The 12,047-nt window shown below is 35.7% G+C and overlaps 1 protein-coding gene across 1 annotated transcript in view; it reads left to right on the plus strand.

Annotated features, from left to right (window-relative positions):
- Positions 1–12,047, plus strand: part of LOC122804006 (solute carrier family 15 member 2-like) — a 748,008-nt gene that overhangs the window by 547,851 nt on the left and 188,110 nt on the right. The window contains exon 19 of the mRNA XM_044073688.1: positions 854–947. Within this exon, the coding sequence (XP_043929623.1) occupies positions 854–947 (94 nt within the window). The remainder of the gene's footprint in view (positions 1–853; positions 948–12,047) is intronic.

Genomic DNA, 12,047 nt, shown 5'->3' on the forward strand with positions numbered 1-12,047 from the left:
AAGAAATATGTCTGTCTCTATACCAGAGTTTGCAGTGGTCATAGCTTTCTTGCTCTGTGCATATCCTATTCACTGCATACATAAAAATATTTATTTTTTTCACTTATATGATGGCTTAGACAGTCATGCAGACTTACTAACACCAGGCATTCTCTAACAACATGCATAGCATTATTTTTCCTTGAAAGGCTTGTCTCCTGCTGAGTTACAAATGTCTGTGCCAGAGGTGGAGGGAAGATGAGTGAGTATTCTAGGGAACCTGGGCAATAAGTGGTCTATGGTCAAGAAGGGGGATCGAGGAGCAAAAATGTTAGAGCAAATCTAACTATAGTGTTGCAATTCTAAGTAAATTAAAACATCTGAAAAGTAAACACATCAACTTTTAAGATTAAAACAAATCTAAATAAACAATATTTACTTTGTGCAGATTGCGACCTTTACAATAAAAAAAAAAATAACAGACTGTTCCACAAAACAAACATAGAAAACTGTACTAAGCATATGCAACATACATAAGACCTAAAAAAATGGGCATTAAACAAGGACAGTTTTATAATGTTAGTATTACATAGGCAGCAGCGCTAACAACAAATTTAGGTAATCAGAATTAGGAAAGTAAACTATCAATAGCTGAGACTAGTCATCATTTGTAGTATTCTTCTATCAGAAGAAAAGGAAACAAAAATATTACAGTAGATATGGGAAGGCCGCCTTCCTTCTCAAGTACCTCTCCTCTGCCATGTGTGTTGTTTTCTTTCTCCATCTTGAAGAGGTTTGAAAAACATAACAGGTGCTTCTATGTCCTAGTAGTAAACTTCTCACAGACTCATGTTGTTTATTTCATTTTGTACAGACACACAGCAACATGTACCATGGAAGGAAAGCTATACCAGCTTGATCTGGGACTACTAGACTTTGGAGCAGTATACACAGTTTTTATAACTGAGGTAAGAAAACTAACAGATACTCATCTCCTTTGTATTATGTTTTGATGTTATGTATGGGGGCTGTTAGTATAAATATATGTGTTTTTCAATTGTTCAATTTAACAAGGCAAAATCACCATTCATACAGGCAAGCTATAAAAATTAATACCCACAAAGCAGGGTATCACACAAACTAACATTCCGTTTGTGTTAATTGAATAAAAAACTGAGCTAGGCCTAGTTAAATAGACTGGAATCATCTTTAAAGGACCACTATATTAAGAAAATGAAAAACACACACAGATATTTATATATTTTTTTATTTTACCTTCAAGAACTGCAGTGGTGGTGCTGCGGTAGCGTTGTCGCCTCATAGCAAGACGTCCTGTTCGATTCTCAGCTAGAGCGTCTTCTGTGTGGAGGCATACGTGAATAGGGCGTGCCTTCGTTGAAGGTTGTACGTCAGGGCTGGTAACCCGGTACGTAAAAATCCACTACCAATCATTAGCGGATCTGAGTTCCACTGTGGCAACCCCTAACCGGGAAAAGCCAAAAGACACAAACAAACACTGCTGCATGATTGGCAGTAGATTTTTATGCAGACTCCACACAGAAGGCACTCCCCACACACTAGCTGAGAATCGGACATGCCTTCTGTGTGGAGTCTGCATGTCCTCCCGGCGGTCGAGTGGCCTCCGAAAGACATACGTGAATGGGCGTGCCTTTGCTGAAGGTTGGGCGTTGGGCTGGCAACTTGGCACCATAAAAATCTACTGCCAATCATGCAGCAGTGTTTGTTTGTGTCTTTTGGCTTTTCCCGGTTAGGGGTTGCCACAGTGGAACTCAGATCCGAAAGACATGCGTGAATGGGCGTGCCTTCATTGAAGGTTGGGCGTTGGGCTGGCAACTCGGCACCATAAAAATCTACTGCCAATCATTAGTGGACCGGAGTTCCGCTGTGGCGACCCCTTACCAGGAAAAGTCGAAAAGACAAGCAACAATAACACTATGCAGCAACAATTTCCCTGCAGCACTCTAAGTAGATATTATTCATTTTTAATTTGTTCTAACCTGACTGAGTAGAATTACTGATGTGATTAGTTTTCTTGGTTAAGTCGTATTTGTCATTGATAACTAGCTAAGTGTGCTGGTCTATGGACCCTGTTCATCCCACAGTTGTGGCCAAAAAGTCAAGGGTAAATACAGTATACTAGTATGATTTTAGCTGGTGGCTAGAATGATGAATACCTAAGGAAAACCCATGTAGACATGGAAAACAAGGCTCCATGAAGACAATGGCTGTGACTGGAGATCAGGACTGAACCTCAGACCCTTGAGCTATAAGAAAGATGTTATCACTGAGCTATCATGCTACTCAATTTTACTTTCTTTTCTGCAGTGAACAATGAGTCCCTACAAGATGAAATCATAATCCTGTTATCTTTGTAGGTACAATTTTCTGTCATTCACATATGACAAAACTTATAATTACTGCTTACTTTCAGAATCTCTGGACATATAAGAAGTGTCAATAATGTTTGTTTCAGTGGCATAATCTGGTCTGTGTTCTTTGTCATGTTTTAAACTTGTTGTTAGAGTCCTTTCTTCCTCCGATAAGCAGTGCTAGAATATTTTTTTCTAATGGTACGTGTCAGCTTCATGGACTTACCCATGTTTACTTTCTCTTTCTGCAAGCAGTATCAGGTTTCCTGACATTCAAACCTCATCTTCTCTCTGACAAAACACAGCAAAAGAGCTACAAATACCTATTCAATGGGTTTACTTCCTCAGTAGGAGAAATCCTCCAGAAACTCATTGAGAAAGAACAAAGAAAGTGCTAGAAATGTTTTGCAATATGTTTTTTTCAATAGAAAAGCCTTAAAATGAGATAGTTCACTGTTGAGCCAGAAATACTGATTTCCAAGGAATATGAAATGAAATTGCATTCAAACTCAACATGTTGTGCATGAATAAGTTAGATAATGTAGAAATGTAACAGAAGAAGTAGTAAAGTCATGTATTATTCGTAAGTGAGAGTGTAGGGACATTTTGCAGAGTCAAATATTCACTTGGAAGAGGAAATGTTGGGTTTAAGGTGAATTTGCCTTTTAATGTATAAGCTACAAAGCAACATGGTTTATAACTTTATTTCCAGAGCTCAAATGAGTTTATGAAAAAAATAAATTTTAAAATCAGCTTGGTATTCTAAACGTGGACAGAAAAAAACTTGGACCACTATTCAGAAACTGCATTATGAATTTCCTGTATCATTCATCAAGCCATTCTCTGTCCCTTGCTACAAGATTCATGATAGATAGATTAGTACTAGACTAACTACTCTTGTGGGCCATTTTAAGCCTAGCCAATTACCCTATGTGAAAATCAAACCCTGCACCTTGTGTCTGCAAGGTAAACACCTTAACCATTCTGCCATCCACCCACCCCTTTCTTATTTATGACTATCTCGCAATTGTGATTACTACTAATCCAAGGTTTTTATATAATCCTGTAGGGGAAAACAAGTTGCAGAACAAAAGTGAGTCATCTCTGCATAATCAACCACTGAAGAATGCTTGGCCACTGAGCACAAGTTTGGGAGACCTCCTGGCTCACATTTACATTACTGGATTATTTTCATTACTCTTTAAATTGAAGTTTTGCTCATTGTGACATCAGATCATTTAAGAATTATTCTTAAATGATCTGATGTCACAATGAGCAAATCTGAATGACCTAAAACATTATTTATGCAAGTAGCTGGTATACTGATATAATCTTGTAACTTCAATAATTGCTGGGTGGAAGAATGCCTTCCATTAGCCACTGAGATCTTTGTTATTTATGCAAGTCGCTGGTATACTGATGTAATCTTGTAACTTCAAGAATTTACTGGCAGCCCTTTGGTATTTTCTGGGTATTTGTTATAATTCCCAAGAACATCATCTTCTACTATAAAGTGTCATATCCAATTTAAATTCATAGTCGTGTTCATTACCACCATTATCAGAATGAGAATAGGGTTTTAAAAATGAGAAGTGCTTGGTGGAAGACTGCCTTCCATTAGCCACTGGAAACTTTGGCCCCTAGAAGTCATTTATATCTGAGTTAAATAAAATGTCACACTTGTGTTGTTGTTTATACCACAGCCTGTCCTTTATGAAAAGAATGTGCATTCCTCCTTTTGCTTTCATTTGCAGTATCTTTGCATTTTACTTTTTGGCCTTAATTCTTTTTCTTTTTCTACTATCCTGATCCACTATTTCTCTAGGTTCAGTCAAACAAGAGATTTTTATAACTGAATGTGTGTCTGAACAATGTGCTTGCAGGTGCCGTTTCAAAAGTAACACAACTTTATATATGCAATTATAACAAAAGGAAAAACAACACCATAACATGGGCACATCTTACACTTTAATAAATCTGTTTACTTCTAACGTATCACTTTATAATGTAAAAATATGCAGCTACAGTGTGCAATACGTCAAGTACTGATGTAGCTGTAATAATAGTATGCACTGACCTTCTATATGGTCATTGCATGCTCTGCATTTATTTCCAAGGCATGCCTTTTGTTTCAGGTGTACCTACTGATACTCTACATAATATATTCAACCTGACCACTGGCGTGTCATCGCAGAGGAATTTTCTAATTGCTTAAATTAGCAGTTGTTGAAGGAGGCCAATTGTCTATTAATGGCAGCCATACCAACTTCCAACAATCTTATTTAGGGTAGGTATCATTATTTGAAATTATATGGAAACTCTGGTTCAATTACCTGTGAACCATAATAGATAGTGTATATTATACATAGGCCTATAAAAGCCAAAGTATAATTAGTCCATGACACATTTGAGACTTCTGATGTCTTGATGGGTCAATATTAGTGTCCTGCATGTTTGACATAGCATTGAATCTTGCAGCATTTTTCTCTTGAGTTCATCTATTATGAGAGACCAGATTTTTGTCTTACCACTTGACGTTCTTTACAATATCTAATTGGAATTCATATATTATTTTTATTATGCATCTTTTCGAGTTCTTCTGGAATAAGTAATCTGGTACATTTAAATGAAGATCTTCCACTTTCAGTTACCACCTCTTAGCACGTTTCAGTTTTCTTCCATGTTTCTCCACCTTGGTCCTCATTCTTAATTCATGCTGAGTATCAGTAGCACATTATTATTTTTTTTCTATTAATGATGTCTCTTTCTGTCCCATTCTATGTTGCTTACTGTCACATTACTAATGCTCTTGCAAGAGGATATTCAGTAAGTTATACTGACATAATAATCAGAAAATCTATGCACCTTTTTATCATCTTCTGTTGAGTTTAAATAATACTTGGACAATAATCAACAATGATATCCATTAATTTCCTATAATGTGCAGTGAACTGGTATGGTCAAAGTCTTTAGGATCATTTTGTCATTCTAAGGGAAACTCTACTTGGGTTATCAGCTATAACTTTTCAAGACTTGGGATCTGTGATTAAAGTAAAGCCATTCCCATAAATGTACACGAGGAAGTTCTCACAAGCCCAGGCAGTGACAAGAGTGTTTTTTTTCAGTTTGACTGTACTACTACTTATAACAGATACGGGCTTATTTGTATAATCTAAAGCTGTATGATGTCCATCTTGTATTGGGCCATATTTAAAAGACTCCCATTTGATGGAAGTGTCAAGCCATTTATGGCCTTGATTTTATAAGAGTCTTAAGATATTTTATTCTTGGAGCATATAAATCTATAAAATTAAAGAACATTCTTATCAAACTCAGACTTTTTTTAATTAATGTAACTGTTATCTTTCAACTTGTTCAGCACTGCTCTCTGTCTCATCATGTTCCATTTACTTTATCTGTATATTCCACTCTCATCCCTAATTCTTTGGAGTATTAATCCTTTGTACCCCTTGCTGCATACTGTACACAAAAATCTCAACTACAGAGCTGTAAAATGCAGGTAACATAGTACTCTAGTCATAAGATACTTGCCTCTTAGTTCTGAGGTCTGGAGTTGGGTTTTGATCTCTTGTCACTGTCAATGTAGAAACTGAATTTTAGTCGGGAGCACTGGATGCAGATGATTAAGATTATGAACTGTTAATGAGATGTTTCCTGTAGTCCAGGGTGTGATTCCCCTAACCTCCACTTGCCTACTGTGTAATTAAGCAAATCACTTAACTAGACATTGTTATGGGGAAATTCGGCTTGGCTCCTCAGTGGTCTCTAGGACTGCATTCATATATGAATTTATGGGATCTATATTATGTGATGTCTTCATCAACACATAAACAGTGAACACACTAATCTCCAAATGGCCACTTCAGTGAATTTTTTCCAGGGGAAAAAAAATCACTCGGCCAAAGAAAAACAAAACAAACTTATAAACCCTACAAAGTGGGGGGCTTTGCCCCCACACCCCCCAATGTGGGGGGCTGTGTCTCCCACACCCCTCTAACTAAATATACCAACTCCAAGATCAGACTACAGTGGGGAACAGGGCAAATCCCCAATGATGGCCAAGTGTTTTTTTCCCCTTGGAAAAAATTTGCTGAAGCGGCTGTTAGTGTGTTCGTTGTTTATGTCGATGAAGACGTGTTCGCTGAACACGTCTTTTGATCACATAATATAGACCTGAATGTATGTACCTATCTACACCTCAGTGTATTTTATCTCATTGAAGCTATGGTGGGTGAAAAAAATGTAATGCCTTAATTTTTTTCTGTGGCGTTCAAGTTAGTGATATCCAAATATCAGGTCCAATCTACTAAATACCTTTGCACCATTAATTTGTAACACACAGCTGATGTAAAGATCTCTTACAACTTATAAATCTGTTAGTAACTTTCATATTCATATACCTAAGTTAATCTGGAACTTTAGACTTTTGCAGTGTTGTTTTGGATGAGCAACAGACCTGACACGTTTACTGATGCACATTTTTTGCAGTTTAAGATCTCTTCAGCTATTTCCTTGAATGAAAATGGATACTGCTGTAATGTGTTACTTGACGTCCTTTTGGGTCAATATGCATTTTAGTCTTGTGACTGTTTAATTTTCTAGTGCCTTCAAATAAACCATATTAATTCACTGGTACTATAGTCTATGCTCTCTCCCTCTGTACATTCTTATCCATATTGGTTAGTTTCCACACTACTCAAAGAGACTTGACTACAAAATAACTCAATAACTTTGCTCTTCGGTGTTGTAAAATATTTTACAGAGCTGTAAGCATATTTTCTCAGAGGTTATGTAATATCTTTTATTCCAAAAATAACAGTAAGCAGAAAAAGAACGCCTGTATCTCCTATTCAAAACCCACCAAAAGTAGGATTGCCGCCTTCTTTTACAGTACCAAATGTACGATGTGGAAACAATCCACAAAATGGTTCAATAATGTCCAGAAACAGCAGCCATATGGCTAAAAAAACTGTAAAGTAATTTAATGGGATACAAAGACAGCAGCTGTTTGGCGAAATGAAACGCCTCTGACTGCTTTGCAAAAACAAAGCAGAACGCTGTTGCAAACTGTTATGTATAGTATCCAATAATATCCAACTATTCTATCCAAAGACCAGATGTAAAATCAAATGCCATTTATTTAAAATGAATATAAGTTAAGCGCTTTCTCTCACACAAAGTGAGCTTCATCAGAACAACTCAAACATTGATTCAAGCTGTTTAAATAAACTCTTTGGCGCCAAATTTCTTAAAGTGGCAACAGTCTGTATACAATATATCTAACAAATCAACTCAAAAAACATTCAAAACCCTGTAACAATCACTATTTACATAGCCTTAGTGAATGAATTGAATAAATAAAATGTAAAAATGTAATTTGATATATGTCCATCATAATTATAAAATCCTACCTAACATATACTAAAATGTCATATTAATAACCCAAAAATAACATATGAATAACCTATGAAATAACATAGGGGTGGTCGATCTAATATACTTTAGTTATTTATCGTATAGAAGAGGCTTAATAGGTATATGGTCATTCAGATCTGGTGGTGTACTTGCATCTGTCAGTAATTGCCACCAAACTTCTTTATATGCCAAAACACTTCTAAAGTCACCTCCCCTAGGATTCATTTTAATATTTTCCAAAATAAAAAATTTAAATGTATGTTCTAATCCAAATTTCTCTATATGTCTATAGAGTGCGTTATTTGTGTCCTTAGTCCTAATACTGTAGAGATGTGCATATATCCATTTTTTAAAATGTCTCTCAGTTTTACCTATATGGTATCCAGGACACACTATGCATTTAGCTAAATAAATAATAAACTTAGATTTACAATTGCCCTGTTTGAACATAATTCTTGTCTTATTAACATTGTTCAAAACAATACCTTCATCTTCATTAATAACATGACATTGGTTGCAACAACCACATTTTACAATGTGCTTAGTGCTATAAGCTGTCTTTGGATCCCTGGAACCCCTTTCCAGCAAGCTTTTAAGGTTTTTCCCCATTTAAAAAACAAAATATGGTCTTAAACCCAATATGTCTATGGAATCCTGATCCACCATCAAAACATTCCAGTAATCTGTTATTATATCTTTAATTTTGTTTATATATGGTCCATATTCAAGGACACAAGCCCTACAGTACACTTCCGATCTCTTTGCATAATTCGTATTATCAATAACTTCAACATTGTTACTGTTGAGCCCTAGCAGTGGGGTGTATTTCTTTCCCCATTCTCTCATAACATATTAATTTGTCTCTATCATCATATTGTGGTCATAACCTCTTTCCTTAAACAACTCTGTAATGTGTCCAAGTTCATTTACCATATCTGTAAATTCAGAGGTCACCCTCATAGCCCTTATACATTGTCCCTTATAAATGTTATGCATCATTTTTTTAGGGTGATTGCTGGTGTACTCTAAATATGAATTGCTAAAAGTCTCTTTCCTATATATTCTTGAATTAAAGCCCACATCTGTGTTGGTTACAAAGCTGTCCAAAAATGGCCACTACAGTAGGCATTCCGAAAATTCATAAGAATATTAGTAATCCACCATTTAGGCCTTTTATAGCAGGCAGCAAATGTAAAACATTCCCATTGGGGGTTCTAGTAGACACCACACTCAAACATTTATATGGAGAAGTTAAGCGTATGGTTAAGGATTCCTGGGAATTTTAAAAAAACTATCCAGTGGATATATGGAAGCAGGGATATTTATTTGTATCTATTGATGTGGTGGACTTATTTTCATGCATACCAAAAGATGAAGGAATGAAAGCATTTACCAACAGCATTAGGAAACATATTCATCTTACATGGGACAAAATATGTCTGATATTGGAATTGATGTCTGTAGTTCTTGATCACAATTATATCTATTTTGAAGGTGAGTTGTTTAGACAAACCAAAGGTGTGGCTATGGGGGCGGCTTGCGCCCCCATATTTGCAAACTTGGTTATGCTAGACTGGGAGGAGAATATTTAATAGTGCATATTATGAAAACATTGAGTATTATTCACGCTTTTTAGATGACATTTACATGTTATGGGATGGACACTTAGATACCTTCAATGAATTTATGGAATACTTAAATAATAGCAGTGAATTTTTGAAATTTACATTCACTAGCAGTAGTGAGGGTGTTGCTTATTTGGACACCTTTGTAACCAACACAGATGTAGGCTTTAATTCAAGAATATATAGGAAAGAGACTTTTAGCAATTCATATTTAGAGTACACCAGCAATCACCCTAAAAAAATGATGCATAACATTTATAAGGGACAATGTATAAGGGCTGTAAGGGTGACCTCTGAATTTACAGATATGGTAAATGAACTTGGACACATTACAGAGTTGTTTAAGGAAAGAGGTTATGACCACAATATGATGATAGAGACAAATGAATATGTTATGAGAGAATGGGGAAAGAAATACACCCCACTGCTAGGGCTCAACAGTAACAATGTTGAAGTTATTGTTAATACGAATTATGCGAGGAGATCGGAAGTGTACTGTAGGGCTTGTGTCCTTGAATATGGACCATATATAAACAAAATTAAAGATATAATAACAGATTACTGGAATGTTTTGATGGTGGATCAGGATTCCATGGACATATTGGGTTTAAGACCATATTTTGTTTTTAAAATGGGGAAAAACCTTAAAAGCTTGCTGGAAAGGGTTCCAGGGATCCAAAGGCAGCTTATAGCACTAAGCACACTGTAAAATGTGGTTGTTGCAACCAATGTCATGTTATTAATGAAGATGAAGGTATTGTTTTGAACAATGTTAATAAGACAAGAATTATGTTCAAGCAAGGCAATTGTAATTCTAAGTTTATTATTTATTTAGCTAAATGCATACTGTGTCCTGGATACTATATAGGTAAAACTGAGAGACATTTTAAAAAACGGATATATGCACATCTCTGCAGTATTAGGACTAAGGACACAAATAACGCACTCTATAGACATATAGAGAAATTTGGATTAAAACATACATTTAAATTTTCCATTTTTGGAAAATATTGAAATGGATCCTAGGGGAGGTGATTTTAGAAGTGTTTTGACATATAAAGAAGTTTGGTGGCAATTATTGACAGATGCAAGTACACCACCAGGTCTGAATGGCCATATACCTATTAAGTCTCTTCTATACAATAAATAACTAAAGTATATTAGATCGACCACCCCAATGTTATTTCATAGGTTATTCATGTTATTTTTAGGTTATTAATATGACATTTTAGTATATGTTAGGTAGGATTTTATAATTATGATGGACATATAGTAAATTACATTTTTACGTTTTATTCATTCGATTCATTCACTAAGGCTATGTAAATAGCGATTGTTACATGGTTTTGAATGTTTTTTTAGTTGATTTGTTAGATATTTTGTATACAGACTGTTGCCACTTTAAGAAATTTGGCGCCAAAGAGTTTATTTAAACAGCTTGAATCAATGTTTGAGTTGTTCTGATGAAGCTCACTTTGTGTGAGTGAAAGCGCTTAACTTATATTCATTTTAAATGAATGGAATTTGGTTTTACAAATGGTCTGTGGATACAATAGTTGGATATTATTGGATACTATACATAACAGTTTGCGACAGCATTCTGCTTTGTTTTTGCAAAGCAGTCAGAGGCGTTTCATTTCGCCAAACAGCTGCTGTCTTTGTATCCCATTGAATTACTTTACAGTTTTTTTCACCATATGGCTGCTGTTTCTGGGCATTATTTAACAATTTTTTCGATTGTTTCTACATCGTACGTTTGGTACTGTAAAGGAAGGCGGCAATCCTACTTTTTGTGAGTTTCGGATAGTGGATACAGGCGTTCTTTTTCTGCTTACTAATATCTTTTTATTGGATGAACACAGGCTATCAGACCAACCTGACTCCCTTACGAGATAGACTGAATATGAATCATGGATACAGTATTTTAATAGCCAACTGTGTAGACAGTGGAGAAGAAAAAACATATAGTTTCTTTCCATTTAACTAAAGGAGACGTCTAAAAAATACCAGCCTGAGGGAAAAAGAAACCCTCTTTGTGTGCAGCTCAAATGCATAGACCTATGACAAAGATCACAGTAATACTGAGGAAGCTGCATTGTAACAATTGTGCTGAGCCAGTGAAATTCTACTACTGTTGTGAAACTACTTTTAATTTTAATTTGATTTATTTGTAAGCTTAAATTCTATTATGTAACTCCTTCTTTAATGATTTTGATCCAAACATATAGTAGCCTTCCTTAGATGTTGTATTTATCGCAACTATAGCTTAGTCATCTGGCTCCCTAGGCAGTCTCAAGACTGGTTCCCCTAACCCAAAGCTGAGGACTAAACAAAAAGAAGGTCTTTTTACAGCTGAAGACCAAAAAAGTCTTCCATTCTGAAATGTATTGCCATTCATTATAGAAATTGCAATATTGCATGGGGCTTCTTATATGAATATCAGTACTTCACCCATGCCCCATTAACTTCTGACTGCACCCCCTACCAGCCCATGCCTAGGCAGCAGCCTCTTCATCCTGTCTTGGTTTCATTCTCTGATATTTACTAGTATACCATGTGTCTAGCAACAATTTTATACCCCATGTTTGTGCTCATTCTTTTAATCTAGTTTTCTCAC

The sequence above is a fragment of the Protopterus annectens genome, chromosome 6.part0, assembly GCF_019279795.1.
Source record: "Protopterus annectens isolate FY-2018-M chromosome 6.part0, PAN1.0, whole genome shotgun sequence".
Lineage (NCBI taxonomy): Eukaryota > Metazoa > Chordata > Ceratodontiformes > Protopteridae > Protopterus > Protopterus annectens.